The sequence below is a fragment of the Megascapheus bottae genome, chromosome 5, assembly GCF_031878675.1.
Source record: "Megascapheus bottae isolate mThoBot1 chromosome 5, mThoBot2.hap1, whole genome shotgun sequence".
Taxonomy (NCBI): domain Eukaryota; kingdom Metazoa; phylum Chordata; class Mammalia; order Rodentia; family Geomyidae; genus Megascapheus; species Megascapheus bottae.
The window spans coordinates 27,202,199-27,219,117 of record NC_143513.1 but is presented as its reverse complement, the minus strand read 5'-3'; the positions used below and the strand labels follow the sequence as shown (position 1 = coordinate 27,219,117).

The window sequence follows — 16,919 nt, the reverse complement described above, 5'->3', positions numbered from 1 at the left end:
GTGGCTCAAGTGGTAAAATACTGGAGACAGCCTGGTCCCTGAGTACAAGCTCTACCAAAAGAAAAGAAAAAAGAAAAAGCAGAGACTGAAGCTTTCGTATAACCTAAATAATGGTGGTTTCCTAGTTAATCAAATAATCAGTTTGTCCTTTTCTAAGGCTATCTATAGACAAATCACACACCCTGTTCTTCTGTTCAGATCAGATTCTTTGTACTGTCTTCCCTCCAAAATTTTTTTGATAAAACTTTAAAACCAATTAGCATCTGTACATATTCAACTCCACCTTATCATCAATACTAATAAGGCTGTATGAACACTGCTGCTCTCAGAAGCATGAGTGTGCTTTGTACACTCTTGTACACATGATGTGCTTTTCATTTTATCAAAGGTGTAACACATTAAGTATAGCTTACACGGGGTACCCAAATCTCTTCCTTCAGAGTTTAATTTTAGGGAAGATATATTTTTGTTTTTCTTTTCATTATATTTTGTATTATCTGTAAGTATTTTTAGAAACAAATAATGCATCTGTTTTATTGTGCTGGGTGTTTGGTCCCTTGAGAAGATGCTCAAAAGCTGGAAAATGGAGAAACCCATCAGAAAGCCAGCCTAGTTACCTGTACCTGAGCAGGTGCAGAGCAGCCTTAGATGTCAGCCAGGCATCCAGCCCAAGGAACCACAAAGCCAGCCTGCAGGATGGGTGGGAAGAGGCTATTGAGATAGTGTGTAGTGCCGCTGGGCAAGGGCAGCCAGTGGAGAGATTTGCAATATGGCAGGCATCTCTCGTCACCTCCAAGGTAAAACAGTGTCTACAACATCTGTTCAGCTGTGGAGATAGATGCCAACTCCCTATAGAGCTCACTTATTTAAAAAAAATATTAGGGCTGGGAACCTGGCTTAGTGGTAGAGTGCTTGCCTAGTGTGCATGAAGCCTTGGGTTTCTCAGTACCACATACACAGAAAAAGCCGGAAATGACACTGTGGCTCAAGTGGTAGAGTACTAGCCTTGTGAGCACAGAGAGGCTTCCCGAAAATGGATAAACAAGACAAAGAGAAAAGAAAAACAAGATCATTTAAGAAAAAAACTCTTATCTCCATTTCCTGGAATTCAATTTGATAAACATTATGTTGTATCAGTAAAGGCACCTAGGCATTGAGCCTTTGTGTTCCTCTTCGAAGAGTATTCACCTTGGATCTCACTCTGTGTGGATGCCTAGAGTCCAGTCCTGTGTAATTTAGCATGTCTTGATGCATTTTAGATCTGGATTCCACATATGAGAGAAAACATAGGCTGTTTGTGTCTCTCTGGATTTGGCTTACTTCATTTAATATAATTTGTTCTAGGTCCATCTGTTTCCCTGCAAATGACATGATATTATACTTTCTAATGCCTGTATAAAATTCCATTGACACACAATGTGGTACCTACACAGGTACCACATATTTCAGATCTTCTCATCTATTGTGAGGTGTCCATATAGGCCTCTTTTTTTTTGTGCTAGTATTAGGGCTTGAACTCAGAGCCTGGGCACTGTCCCTGAGCTTTGTTGTTGTTGTTGTTGTTTAAGGCTACCACTCCACCACTAACCCAAATTCCTAGCCCTGGGCCTCTTCTTCACTAGTTCCATCCTTTGAGCAACCCTCATGAGGGAAGACCTGGACATTACCATTCCTCCTTACACACGAGGAAACTGAGGCGATCAGGGATCACAAATGTTTACTGGTCTGCAAGGCAAATTCTAACACCTGGTAAGGAGGACCATCATAAATGCAGCATTCTGCTTATGGTTATGTGATGCCTGTGGTAGAGTTGGGAGAAAGATCACTTTAGTTGTGACATAGTGAGATTTATTTGAGTTTTCCATACACTTTCCTGTGCTGGCTCATTCAGATAGATCTTGCCTGGCAGCTCAGTATCAGCTGGATACAGCCTGTGAAGGGATATAGGAGAAAGTGGAAGTGACATTGGATGAAGACACAGGAGGTATGGGGATGAGGCCATTGCAAGAGAGAAGAGTTGTAAAGGGTAATTAGCCTGTGGATGAAATGAAACCTCTGTCCTAGGCACACAAGTCATCCTGTGATGACTAAAGTGGCTTGTCTTTATCCCTGGATTGGGGAGTGTCCATGGAGGGTATGGTTATAATACTAGGGCTCTTCCTATCTCTCTATTCATTTGAAAGGTTCAAAGACAATTTTAATTATGTGTCAGTGTGCTACTTGCCTCCTGAGCTGATGGGTTGTGAAGAGAACACTTTTCAAGAATTTTCGGTTTATAGTATCTAGCCTGAGAAAAAAACAAGTCACTGAATATTAAATGATCAGCACACACCTCTGTGCTGTTTGGTTTGGTTTGGTTGGGTTGGTTAATTGGAAATACTATTCTCACAGAATTTTCTGCCTAGGCTAGTTTCCAACTTTGATCTTCAGATCTGAGCCTCCTGAATAGCTAGGATGACAGGTGTGAGTCACCAGTGCTGGGCATAAAATGACATAAAATCTTGATTGATGGAAGTGGACCTAGATGGGCTGCTGTTTGAACAAGAACATTTGTGTCTATATTTTGGAGCGCTGTGGTTGCAGGAGTTTACTGGGACTGTCGTGCATACTGCCATGCACAATCCTGGAAGCCAAAAGTTAAAGGTCAAGTTCAATGCCAGCATGTTGACAGGCTTCCTCTTGGCTTCTAGATGGCACCCTTACCTGAAGCTTCACTTGATCTTCTGTATGTGTCCAGGTCCTAATGCTTGTTTTTCTGAAGAAGGAGTTCTGTTTGGCAGTTTCCTTCTACCTTAATCACTTCTTTAAAGGCCTTGAGTCCAAGTAGATTCACAGTTGAAGGTCCTGGGGTTAATCCTCAAACAGACAAATTAGAAAGGGACACAAGTCAATTCACAGCAATGTTTACAAGAAATTATCTTTGGAAGTTAAATTAGATGACTTTAGGTTGAACCTCAGTATCTTAGTTATGTCTACTATTTCCTATTTGATTCTTACTAAATTGGGATTTTCTTGTGGTCTAGTCCCACACACTTAACTCCCCATTTTTCCTCAAAGAAATTGGCTGTTTCCTTCCCACAGTGAATATTTTCCCCATGACATTGTTCTGCTAGTGTTTGTTCATTCATAATATACAGCAGGTGATGCTGGTAAAGGAATAGCTCAATTTAGAAAAGCCTACTCCAAACCAAGAGCAACAATAAAAGGTTTAGTGTTGGTCAGCTTTCTGTTACTATGACAAAATGCCAGGGAAAAAGTAAACCGAGGTAAGGTTTATTTTGACTCACAGTCTTTGTGATTTCAGTCTATGATCAATTGGCACTATTGTTTTGGGGCCTATGTCCTGTCAGCACATCATAAGGGAAGACAGAGTCTCTGTCTATCCCCTAGCCTGCTTGGGAATGAAATTCTCCTTGTATTTTCCTAGCAGATGGGATGGCAGACTTGCACCACTGTGCACCATCATTGGTGAAGATGGAGTTTCAAAAACTTCTTTTTGCCTGGGCTGACCTCAAACTGTAGTCCCCACATCTCTGCCTCCCAAGAGGTTAAGATTACAGGCTTGAGTCCTAGCTTAGGCTCCACCAAACTGCCATGGACTGGAAACCAAGACTTTATGGACTTTTTTGCCAGTGCTAGGGCTTGAACTCAGGACTTAGGCATTTTCCTTGAGCTTCCTGAAGACTAGTGCTCTACCACTTGAGCCATAGCACCACTTCCAGCCTTTTCTGTGTATGTGATACCAAGGGAATCTAACCCATCATGTATGCTAGGCAAGCACTCTTCCACTAGGCCATGTTCCTGGCCTCCTTTATGGGCTTTTGATGTTGACTTATCTAAACCCTTATACATGTATCAGTCTGTGCAGGCTATCACAAATACCATAGTCTGTATGGCTTATCAAGAACAGAACTTACCTCTCATAGTTTCTGAGGCTGGAAGTACAAGAATAAGGCCCTGGTATATTCTGTGTCAGGCCATGCTAGTCCATTTCCTCACACAGAGCATCATCTTGTCATGTCCTAGAGAAGGGTATAGGAGTTTCTGGGTTCTTTAATAAGGAGTACCCATGAATCCCATTCATGAAGATCTATCTCATGACTCCACACCTCCCAGAGGCCCTACCTCCTCATCACTTCAGGATAACAATTTCAACATAGAAATTTGGGAGGAGATCCTAGGTACCTGAGCTCACATCTGTAATCCTTGTTACTCAGGAGGCTGAAATCTGAGGATTACAGTTCAAGCCAACTGAGGCAGAAAAGCTTATGAGACTCTTGTCTCTAATTTGCCACCCAAACAGTTGAAAGTAGAGGTGCTGCCGGAAGTGATAGGATGCTAGCCTTGAGAGAAAAAGCTGAGGCACAGTGCCAGGCCCTGAGTTCAACCGCCAGTACCAACACAAGAAACAAATAAAACATAGTTTTACAGTGACATAAACATTCAGACTGTAGTTAAGAGAAAGGTCATAGTTTAATTAGAAAGGGATTTGATTTGGAGTATTATGGAGTTACAACAAGAGCAACATTGATTTTATCCTCTATAAATTTCAGCCACGGGATGAAGTTTCCAGCAATAAAACATAACCAAAGGAAATCAAGAAACTAAATAAAATAAATTGCAGGTTAATGTAGGTTGCTGTCTATGTAGCAAGGAAAATGTAAAGGGAAGAGCTTGGGTGAGCAGGTGAGAAACATGAGGAGGGACTAGGTATAGTAATATGTGCTGGGGAAAACTGCTGATTGTCCGTCAGTGGATACATTGATCAGTTGTGATAAGGTAGCCAGGGGAAGCCTTTTGGTAAAATGATGTTTGATCAGAGAACTGTCTAGAGGACATTCACCTGGAATTGAGCACAGCCAGTGTGTGCAAAATCCCTGAGGTAGGGAAAGCACAACACTCTATTAAGATGAAGTGTCAGCCTGCCTACTTCAGGCCCTAAGTCCTCCATAGTGAATGTTATTTGGTCCATCTGGATTTAAATTTCTTTAAAAATGTTTAGCTACTTGCATTTAAAAATTGGTGGGTTACTTTTTTGCATACATGTGCAGCTTTTTTTTTAATGTTCCTTGGAGTAATGAGAGCTCTTTAAAGGGTCATTTTCATAATTACAGAGGCCTGGAGGGGAGCAGCCCTGGGCAGGGAGCATGTTTTCCACTTTGGCACAACCCCCGGGGTGTCCTGCCACCCACAGTCAGGCTGCAGACCTTGCCCTGGGCACATGCCAATAGGAGGCTCCTGGAGAACTCCCATTACAGATTAGCCGTCGGTCACCACATGCTTTGTTTGGAAGAGGTGCTGTGCCAAGTAAGATCGCGGCACCAGGCTGCAGGAAGCAGAATGCAGCCCAAGTTCTCAGGCTGTCTGGAAAAAAATTCCCCTGCTCTCTTCCAAGTCTTTTCTGTACTTGGCAACGCAAGCGCACCTAAACTCTCCCTGAGAGGCACTGGCTTCTGACATTTCCTACAACAACAGCATTTAGCAAGAAAAGAATTTTACATTTGGAACAATACTGACGTATGTAGCTCTTCACTTTCTGAGGTATCAGCACACTGAATCCTCCAGGCAGCTTTCCTGAAGTAGGAATTCTGCTCCCTGCTACCTGGATCAGGCAATTTTGTACTCCAAATGTTGAAGCCTTCCAAGTGTGCTTGGTCATGCCTGATGTCCCGACTACTCAAGAGACTGGGATGTGAGGATTGCTGGAGTCCTGGAGTTCTAGACCAGCCTGAATATATATGATAAGAAAAGAAAAGAAAAACCCAGGGACATCATGGAGAGAGGAAAAGAGGAAGGGAGGGAGGAAGAGAGAGAGAGGTGGAGAGAGGGAGAGGGAGAGAGAAGGAAAAGGGAGAGGAAGGGAGGGAGACAGACTTAGAGGGAGGAGGGAGAGAGAGGGAGGGGAGAGAAAGAGGGGTAGAGAAGGTGGAGGGAGGAGGAAAGAAGAGATGAGGGGAGAGAGGAGGGAAGAAGGGAGGAAGAGAGAGAGAGAGAGAGAGAGAGAGAGAGAGAGAGAGAGAGAGAGAGAGAGAGAGCTGAAAGTGCTGCCATAGTAGTAGAGTACCTGCTTAGTAAGTGTGAGGCTCTGAGTTCATACTTCAGTGGCCATAAAACAATGCACATAATTATACATGGCCAGATGCAATGATGTGCTGGATGTAAAAAGAATTCTGCATCTCAGGGCAGGCCCGTGCCCAGAAAGCAACTGGCATCTCATAAACAACAAGGGAATCAAGCTCAGAGAATGTGTTTCTCATGGATGCAGAAGAAACTGAGGAAAGATAGGACGGTTTTCTAGTGTGAATGAGTCCAAATCAGATTCTCATGTTCATTCTGTGTTAACTTAAGCTGTGGTTGATACTGCTTCTTTCTCTAAATACTAAAAACAGTCCTGACTTTCAGCCCCATAGGCATGCAGCATAAAGACAATACATGACTAGATAGACTGTCTGCTGGGAAGAGAGTGGGATCAGCTATGCATGTGCAGTAAAAGGTGATCCCTGATGCCTGTTTGTAGTAAGAGGAGATCTTGCCCTGCAAACTGGGGACCAGAGGTGGGAGTGAATGAAGTTCTCTGACACATTGCCCCCCTCCCTGCCCTTCCACTATCCTGAATACCCATGGGATAAAAATATTTTATTTTGCTAAGACATCATTGCAGAAATGTGAAATGCCATCATAGAACAGAATTCAGATAAGAGGAATAGTAAAAACAAGGATTCAAAATAGGGCAGGTATCTCTCTGCATCTCTTAAATTTAACAGTCCCAAGTTGAGAGATTTTTACAGATGTCTGAAGAGTTTATGAATTCAACGAATAGCATATAAATAGATGCTTAGTGCTCTTATTGGATTTTTTTGTATTCCTTACAATAACTGTCTCTCTCTTGTTTAATGAAATGTAACCAATGGTTAGTCCATAATTTAACACAAACACATTGGTTGAATTCTTTCAATATTAAAATGGACAGGATAGTTGAAGTTTCTAGAGTTGGCAATCATGGCAAACCCAGTAAATACATTTCCTAATGAATTCATTATTCTGTTCATAGGCTTTTGATTTTTTTACTGGGTATTTTGAGTCTTTTATAGCAAATGTAATGTGAACCAGTCCATTTAGAGCTTAATATCCCTTTAATATCAAATCCTTTCCAAAAGAAAGAAACTTCTACATGGAACCAAAGGCAGCTATTGTCCTATGTTGAAAAATGGCAGAGTACCTACCTAGTAGGTATTTTTCCCAATACAGGTTTTGTTTTGTTTTGTGTTGTGTTGTGTTGTGTTTGCCAGTCCTGGGGCCTGAACTGCAGGCCTGGGCACTATCCTTGAGCTTTCTCAAAGCTAGCGCTCTACCATTGGAGCCACAGTACCACTTCTGGCTTTTTCTGTGTATATGGTACTGAGGAATTTAACCAAGGGGCTTTCATGCATACTGGGAAAACTCTGTCATTAAGCCACACTCTCAGCCCCCATGTCTTTTATCACAAAATGTTTTATGTTTGTGTACTTCTGTTATATTGACTACAGATTTCTTTGCTTCCCCTTTGGTTCTTTTTAATTTTTTTTTCATCCAGCTGGTTATTATAAGACAAGTCTGACCTTGTTTAGTTATTAGTCTTTGGTCGTGGTGCTATACCATCACTAGGGGGAAGTTTTCACAACCTTCACCACTGGTGAGACTTGAGTCCAAAACTTTTTCAGTCACTAATGGCTTATGGTAAGACCTCAATCACAAGCATACACCACTGTTGCCCGACATTCAAATTCTTTTGATAACAAATTTTTTTTTTAAAAAAAGGGCAAAGGAACTTACTAGACTCATCAGAGATGTAATTCATGGGAAACTCAATGCTGTTTTGTGAAAGTAAGTTCACATCAATTCTAAAACCAGGTAAGAAGCTGAGCCAAAAAGCTGTAAAGGAAGATCATCATTTAAAAATTAAAACTGAGGGGCTGGGAGTTTGGCCTAGTGGTAAAGTGCTTGCCTAGCATGCACGAAGACCCAGGTTTGATTCCTTGGTACCCCATATACATAGCAAAAAGCCAGAAGTGGTGCTGAGGCTCAAGTAGTAGAGCTCTAGCCTTGAGAAAGTCCAAGGACAGTGCTCAGGCTCTGAGCTCAAGCCCAGGACTGGCAAAAAAAAAAATTAAAACTGAAAGTCAGACATAATAAGAAATTATATATGATGATATTTTGAAAATATTATTGCATTATCCAGTTGTGTTTATTCCAGATACTGTATGGCTGGGTGGTTTAATATTGGAAGGTTTTAAATTAGCACTCACTGTATTCATGGGCAACATTATTTTATGTGTACCAAAAGAAAGAAAGAAAGAAAAAACACTAGACAAGTCAACATGCAGGCAGGCCAAAAAGTCTTAATAAAATAGGAGTCTGATTTTTTTAAGGTATCTTTCAAAACAACCACTTGTTCTTAATGGTGAAAAATGAGAAGCACACTTCTTTTCAAGAGTGGATCTGCTTCACCTGTACAAGAGAGAGAGAGAGAGAGAGAGAGAGAGAGAGAGAGAGAGAGAGAGAGAGAGAGAGAGAGAGAGAGAGAGGGAATGAGAGAGGACATTAAAAGAATTCAGTAGGATTTCTGAATAGATTTTTTTCTTTGTGCTAACACTGGACCTTGAATTCAGAGGCTTGAACCCTGACGTTTTTCTGCTCAAGCCTGTTACTCTACCACTTGAGCCAGACCTCCAGTTCCAGCTTTTTGGCAGTTGATTGGAGATTACTGTCTCGTACACTTTCCAGTCTAGGCTGGCTTTGAATGATTACTATGCTCTGATCTCAGCTTCTTGCATAGCTAGGATGACAAACATTGACCACCAACACTGACTTAGACAAATTTCTTTAAGGTTGTATATTTTACATCTGCAATTAATAGCACATGCAGTCTTTTTTTAAAAAAAGAAACCTATAATAGCAAAAAGACAAAAGATGGTTACAAATGAATATACCAAACATGTCTAGACAAACATTCTACAGTTTTTTAGAAGGACTTTTAAAATCTCATGTTAAAAGTCACAGCTGGTGCTCTACCACTTGAGCCACATCTTCAATATAACATTCTGCGATGGAATTTTATAGACATTTTTTTTTTTGTCCAAGTTGGCTTCTGACTTGGAATAGTAAATCTTTCAGTTCTCAGCTTCTAAGTAGCTAAAATTACAACAGGCCCTCTAATGCCCAGCTCGCATAACAATTTTAATTAAAAAATTTAAACTCAAGTCAGTGCCAGAATTCATGGAAAACATTTGGATGAATGGCAAAATCCTGCTGATAGTAATACATAGTTATATCCCTTTTTCCCTCTTTGTTCCCTTTCCTAAGGTTAGGCACAGAGTCTACCCTGACACTGAAAGACCATACTCAAAGAAAGACCATAATATGAGCTCACACCTATAATCTTCACTATTGAGGAGGTTGAGATCTGTGCATTGTGGTTGAGAACCAGCCTGTGCAGGAAGATTTTTTTTTCCTTTCTCTCTCTTTTTTTTTTTTTTTTGCCAGTCCTGGGGCTTGAACTCAAGGCCTGGGCACTGACCCTGAGCTGCTTTTGCTCAAAGTTAACATATCATTTGCACTACAAACCCACTTTCAGCTTTCTTTGTTAAGTTATTGGAGATAAGATTCTCACCAATGTTTCTGCTTTTGCTGACTTTGAACTATGATCCTCAGTTCTTAACCTCTTGACTAGCTAGGATTACAGGTGTGAGCTACCGATCCTTAACTCAGGAAAGTTCTTGAGATTCTTAAAACTATTAAGAAGCCAGAAGTGGGCTTGTGGCTCAAGTGGTCGAGTTTGCAATGGACCCAAAGATTCAGTCTTTGTTGTCTATCTTGCAGACACACTTCAAGAGCTGCTCCCTACATTTCTGGCCAATGAAGCCAGAAAGTCAGAGGTCCTGGAGTTCCTACCCTTGCTTCTTTGCTTCTTCGCTCCCTCCATCCTTCCCTCCCACCCTCCCTTCCTCCCTTCTTCCTTCCTTCCCTTCCTTCTTTCCCTTCCTTCTTTCCCTTCCTTCCTTCCTTCCTTCCTTCCTTCCTTCCTTCCTTCCTTCCTTCCTTCCTTCCTTTCTTCCTTCTTTCCCCTGCCTCTGTCTCTCTATGGCTCTGCCTGTGTCTCTTTGCCCCCCTCTCGTTGGTTCTAAGACTTGAACTCAGCAGTATTCCTTAGCTTTTCCTCCCTCAAATCTGACATTCTACCACTTGAACCATAGCTCTACTTCTAGATTCTTTTGCTGGTTAATTGGACATATAAGCCTTACATTTTCCTGTCTAGCTAGCTTCAAACAATGACCCTCAGATCTCAGCTTTCTGGGTAGCTAGTGTTCCATGCATGAGCTGTCTTTGCATAATTTTCTAGTACCATCTTCAGAATTTAAGAATGCATTTTATTTACCTTGATGGTTTAATTATAAACAATACAAAGGAACAAGTAGATCAAGGGATAGGATGGAGAGGAGATGGGGGTGATATTGTGCCTTCTCTGGGTACTGGCTCCTCATTTTAGTAACAAGAAGCTGGATAAACAGATATCTTACTTTTAGTGGGACTCTCTGTTTATTAAATCACGAGTCAACTCAGCATCTTCCTTCCCTATATATTGGGTGATGAGTCTGAAAGTCAACCTTTAATCAATAATGCCTTGAGCTTTCTGGCCAGAAGTCTCTATCCTGAAACTACTTGTCTGGCCCCAGACACCAGTCATCTCATTATCACTGAAGACATTCTTGTATGTGCGTGTACATGTGCGCGTGCATGTGCGTGTGTGTGTGCGTGCGTGCGTGTGTGCGTGCGTGCGCGCGCGCGTGTGTGTGTGTGTGTGTGTGTGTGTGTGTATAAGGGCTTAAACTCAGCAACTCACATTTTTTTCTTGGATGTTTTTGCTCAAGGTTAGTACTCTATCACTTGAGCCAAGCCTCTACTTCTGACTTTTTTTGATGGTTAATTGGAAATAGTCTCATGATTTTCCTCTTGTGTTGGTCTCAAGCCAGGATCCTCAGATCTTAGCCTCCCAAGTTGAGTAGCTTGTAAATAGATGTGAACCAGTAGCATCCAGCAAGGCATTCTTTCTATTGCAAAGGCAGGGTTTTAGAAGCTGCATGCTAAGACCTAATATTTGTTTCTACTCTATGCCTTTGTCTCCTCCACCCCCTATGCAACACACAGAGAGAGAGAGAGAGAGAGAGAGAGAGAGAGAGAGAGAGAGAGAGAGAGAGAGAGAGAGAGAGAGAGAGAGAGAGAGAGAGAGAAGGAGAGGGAGAGGGAGAGGGAGAGGGAGAGGGAGAAAGTGCTCTGGAGAACTCCCTTGACCCAGGATAATGAGCAGGGATGTGGTTGTGATTACAGGTATAGGTCATCATACAGGGTCCTGGAAGCAGATTCCTGAGCAAAGCCAGGTCAGGGGAGTAGGCAGCACAGACCAAGCCATGATGCCATGAAACTCAATCATTTGTTTTCTTGAACCAGGGTGAAAAAAAGAACTGACCTAACAGGAGCCTTTAAACTGGATCCCATTTATTTGAAGCACAGCCACCAGGACTCAGGTAAGTGTATGTGGCTGCATGTTCAAGGTTTCCAGGGGGTTGTTTTCATCAGACATACACTGGAGGTGCCTCAGGACAGGGATGGCCAGGTGCCAGCCCCCTAGCTTTGCCCTTGAAGCTACTTCCTAGGGTGCTGCCGGCTTAAAAGTTTTGGGTCACTGGGAGAAGCTCTGCACCAGCAGGAGCATCAGCTGGACACGAGTGGCTCACACCTGTAATCCTAGGAGAGAAACAGGCTCAATCTCCCGCAGGAGATGACTGTTTATTGCCAGCAAGGAGCCAGCAAGACCCCTTCTCACATGAGAGAAGTCCCAGCTATTGTCTGTGGTGACCTATGTAACTGCAGGGTAGGGGATGGAGAGGAGGTGGAGAGGAAGTGAAAACCCTGAGGTGGACCTGAAAACTAGGGGCTTCATCATGGAGGACTAGGATTTATGGCTGCTGCCAAAATGGGTAGATAAGGGGTGTCTACAGCTGCCTAGGCCTGAAAGTCAGCTGCCCTGGGGAAATGCTCTTTCAAGGTGGAAGCTAGCTACTCACAGCCTTTATCAAAAAACCTTGCATTGCTTGTGTAAGAGATCACACTAAACTATGGGAAAGGGGGTCCCCTGGGGAAACTGGGGGGTTGTCAATCCTCACTCAGTAGCCTGAGATATAAAGACTGAGATTGGACATTAACCTTGGACAGGAAATTCCATGGGATTCTTATCTCTCACTAATCACCTGAAAGCCAGAAGCAGAACTGTGGCTCAAGTGGTAGAGCACCAGGAGTGAGAGGAAAAGCTAAGGGATAATGCCTAGGCCATAAATTTGAGTCCTAGTAGTAACACACAAAACAATCAGGGTAGATATCGGGACAGATGGGGTATGGCTGCAGACCTTCCAAATAAATCCAGGCATCTCCAGTGAATCCAGAAGCATCCTTACAGTAATGACAAGTGTAAATGCTGGATTTAAACACATTTCACCAATACCACAAGGAGGGGATAAACTGACAGAAGAAGGTTGGATTGGGTGGTACATCAGTGTGCACTCAAGTGCACACTGATGTAGATGAGTTGCCTGTGCTGCTGTCAATGGTGTGATAGTTACAAAGGCTCAGCACGAATAGTGCTGAGTGGTCTTAGATTTTGGCCATGTCCTTCTCAAAGACCAGAGCAGAGAGGAGGCATGGTGAGGTGTCAGAGTCATGTTGAGTGTATAAGGTAGCTCTGTATTGCTATAATTAAATGCCAGAAGCAATTAACTTCCAAAGAGGAAAGGTTTGTGTAGCTCATGATTCTGAAGGTTCAAGTCCAAGATGGGGCAGCTGTAACAATTCAGGCCTTTGCAGAAGATACAAGGAAACAGAGAAGCAGAGAGGACCAATGAAATCCTCCATGTCCTCCAAGGACACTACCTTGATGATGTAAGGACTTCCCACTAGACCACCTTCCCATTCCTCTCATCCTCTGTGTGTGTGTGTGTGTGTGTGTGTGTGTGTGTGTGTGTGTGTGTTGGTAGTGTGGCTCAAATCTAGGACCTCATGTTCTTGCTTGACTTGTTCAGCTCAAGTCTGTCACTCTACCACTTGAGCCACAACACAAATTCTAGCTTTTTGCTGATTAATTGGAGTTAGGAATCTCAAAGATTTGTCTAGTGGAAACTGGCTCTGAACCTGTATCTTCAGCTTTCAGCTTCCTGACTAGCTAGGATTATAGTCTTGAACCACTGGAGACCGGTTTGGCCCTACTCCTTAAGGGTCCCAAGTACGTCTATACGGAGACTTTATTGGTGGCCTAGGATAAAGCCAGATCTTTCCCTGGTACAGTGAGATACAAGGGAATGTTCTCCAGTTTCTCAAAAATGGTGTAATTGGAAATGTTATCTTTAAATGTCAGGGTTCCCACACATAGTGCAGAAGTGATCCTCACAGGAATCTAAGCCATCCATAAACACAAGTACTATATACTACTTCTCTGCCTTCACTTAACAGCTGGGAGACTCAGCTAAGCGCAGATTAGCCAGCCTTCTCGTTCCATTTGCCTTTATGTCACTGAGATAGGAATCCTGGAACCTTTTTCCTTGAAGCCTTTTCTTCCTGAATTGACCTGGCCTGTAACTTCTGAGATCTGTAACTTCTTGCTCCAGCTTTTTCCTCTCAGTATTCCTCCGTAATCTGCATTAGCCATTCCTGGCTGTCCTGTTTTTCTTCTTTGAGACTTCACTCAATCAGAAGTACTCTTCCTGGTGGCTGCTTTCCTGACTTGTTCAACTTTCCTGGGTGTCTAAAAGAACCCATCTAGGAATTGCTTTCAAAAAATCTTACAAATCATTTGAGATCCTGACCAAGTAAACGGATGAAGGGTACCTGAGCCAGTTCCCTCCAGCACATTTCTTACACTAATCACCGTATGCTGTCCAGAATAGAATGTACATAAGTATGTCACTTCTTGAAACGGTGACAGTGGGACAATTCTTACTCCCTCTTAACCTTTCATTGCTGGCACTGTGGGGTTGAGCATGGGATTTAATGCATGAATGACAGTCCACAATTCTTGGGAACTTCTCTTCTGTCATTCTTAGATAATAATGGAATCATAAGGTATTAGTGATGGAAGGGAACTTAGACACGACTTGACCCAAACTTCATTGGGACTGGCGAGAAAATAGGCTCCAGACTGGAAATGGATTTAACTTTGAGTGTGGAGTAGTATGACAGCAATTAAGGTGAAAGTCTTTCTCTCTCTCTCTCTCTCTCTCTCTCTCTCTCTCTCTCTCTCTCTCTCTCTCTCTCTCTCTCTCTCTCTCTCTCGTTCTTTCTTTTTTGTCAATCATGGGGCTTGAACTCTGGGCCTGGGCACTGTCCCTGAGCTCTTTAGCTCAAGGCTACCACCCTACCACTGGAGCCACAGCACCACTTCCTGTTTTCTAGTGGTTAAATGGAGATAAGAATCTCTTGTTCTTTAGTGCCCAGGCTGGCTTTAAACCACGATTCTCAGGTCTCAGCCTCCTGAGTAGCTAGGATTACAGGTGTGAGCCACCGTGCCTGGCTAAGGTGAAATTTTTAATGAAGCTCTCTATCAATCTGACACACTCACTTGTACACAGAGCTGCCTCAAGAAAAAAGGTTAGAATCTTTGCCAGGTTTAACTTTATCTGCCCAGTGCTTACAGATACTCTGGATAAATACACGGAGGCTCCCTGGCCAGATCAAAGAAGCCAGTCCCTGGCCAGCATACCACATCTCCATTGGTCCCAGCTGAGTGCAGTCCACTAAGAGTCCTCAGAGAAGACATCCCCCTCTGCCCCACTTGAGCCCTTCCCATGTAAGCAAGCACTCCTTGGCTCAGAAGATCTCCTCTCAGATTCTCATGACAATGTTAGCAGTCGCCTTGCTTATGTGCCTGTCACCTTTGTCTTGTACCAGAACATACAGCCTACAAGGGAAGCCCCGTCTTCTTGCTGGTAGCTCCAGTAGGGCAAGTGATAATTGGAGATAAGAAAGAATCTTACAGACTTCCCTGCTCAAGCTGCTGTTAAGTGGCAATACTCAGATCTCAGCAGCCTCAGTTGCTAGGATTACAGGTGTGAGCTACCAGCACCCACCAAAGTTTACAATGGGAAGCTCTATCCAATGCTGGGAGAAGGGAAGAAAAGAGGTGACTCCTGTTACAAGGGCTTTCCAGATATAATCTTCATTAGTAAAGACTGGCATTCTGGAAAGTAGAAAAGATCTCATCTTAAACCAAGAGGATTCCCTAATCCAGCATAATCCAACTAGAATACATTGTCAAAATCTTGTCCTATTTCTTATCTAGCTTTTTTTTCAACATTGTTTGGTTCTGTTGTTTTAGCTCTATGCCATTTTTAGCTGTCTATGCCACCTCTATCTGATGAAGTTTTAAAGACTTACTAGGCATGTAAGACATCTTTAGAATTCCACATCTACACAGGATATTGCTGAGATACGGGGTGGTTTATCATTGAATTTCGAGGAAGCTCTTCTTTCCCCCGTCCTTAGCGACTCAGAGTCCACCTTGACCCCCATGGTGCATTGGTTCGCAAAGCTACCATGTATAAGCCCTCTTCCTTGAGTCTCCAAGGTGTACGGTGCATCAGGATGTTCTGCAGTGGTCTGCTCTACCCTCTCCTCTCCTCCCTGCCCCCTCAGCAGCCACCAACCTACAATGGAAAATGAGCCCTTGAAAGGTGGCTCATATGGCTGAAGAACTCCATTGTTAGTTTCCCCTCATTTTAATGAATTTAAATAGAAAGTGGTGGTTCTAGATTGGATGATACAATTGTGTAAACTTGAAAGGGTGTAGGTGGGAAGTTTATCTATTCATCACTTCTTTCTCATGGCAGGTATCTGGTAATCGGTACCTGTGTTGTGTTTAGAGTCTGGGTCTCTGTGAAGCATGGCCAGGTTATGTCCAATGACTCTGCTGTCCACTTTTGATTTAATAATCTGGCTACTGACAAGAGGCCACAGGTGGAAAGGAAGCAAGGGCAGGCTGGGAGCTGTGGTGTCCAGGTAACTGCCGGCTCTGTCTCAGTGGTGCACCTAAAGCTTATTCAAGAAATCGTGTATGGGCCCCAGCACTGTCTTCTCCCAGAGGCCAGATGGCAGTCAGAGGATGACATCAGCTTCCTGTAACCATGACATATACCCTCCTGTGTGGAGGAAGGAGGGAGCATTCGGTACTAGCCCCAGGCTGACATGGTGAAAGCCTGCTACAGCCAGCCATGTGACAGCAGCTCTTGCCCAAGACACAGAGGGTGCTTACAAGTTACACCATGCCTTGGCCACCTGAATTAGTGGCTCAGATTCCCAAAGCAAGCAACTGACTCCCTTCTCTGCCAGCCCAAGTCTTGTGATGCGCGCCTGGTCAATGCCCTGAGCCATCTTGAAACACCCATGCTGCTTCCCTGTGCACTCTGGGATGCATGCCTCTGGGTGCCCGAGGGACTAAAAGTTCAAGGTAGCTGGGTGCTAGTACTTGAATTCAGGCCTGAGCATTGTTTCTTAGTGTTTTCACTGAGGCTGGTGTTCCACCACTTGAACAAAGCTCTACTTTGCGAGGGAGGGTGGTGGTGATGGCTAATTTGAAATAAGAAGCTCATAGACTTATCTTTTGGTGGTAAATTGGAAATAAAAGTCTCATGGACTTACCTGCCTGGCTGGCTTTGAACCTCAATCTTCAGATCTCTGCCTCCTACATAGCTAGGATTAGGCAAGTGCCACTGACTCCTGGTTTTACTTCTGGCTTTTGGGTGATTAATTTGAACTAACCATTTGGCTTGCATGCCTCAGCTGGCTTTGAACCGCAATCCTCCGATCTTAACTCCTGAGTAGCTGACAGGGGTGAGCATTGA

The 16,919-nt window shown here is 43.3% G+C and overlaps 1 protein-coding gene across 1 annotated transcript in view; it reads left to right on the top strand.

The window, feature by feature from the left end:
• The window catches only part of Ddc (dopa decarboxylase), a 96,078-nt gene that overhangs the window by 68,988 nt on the left and 10,171 nt on the right, over nucleotides 1-16,919 (top strand). Inside the window, exon 10 of the mRNA XM_090332218.1 lies at nucleotides 11,485-11,561. Coding sequence (XP_090188344.1) covers nucleotides 11,485-11,561 — 77 coding nt within the window. The remainder of the gene's footprint in view (nucleotides 1-11,484; nucleotides 11,562-16,919) is intronic.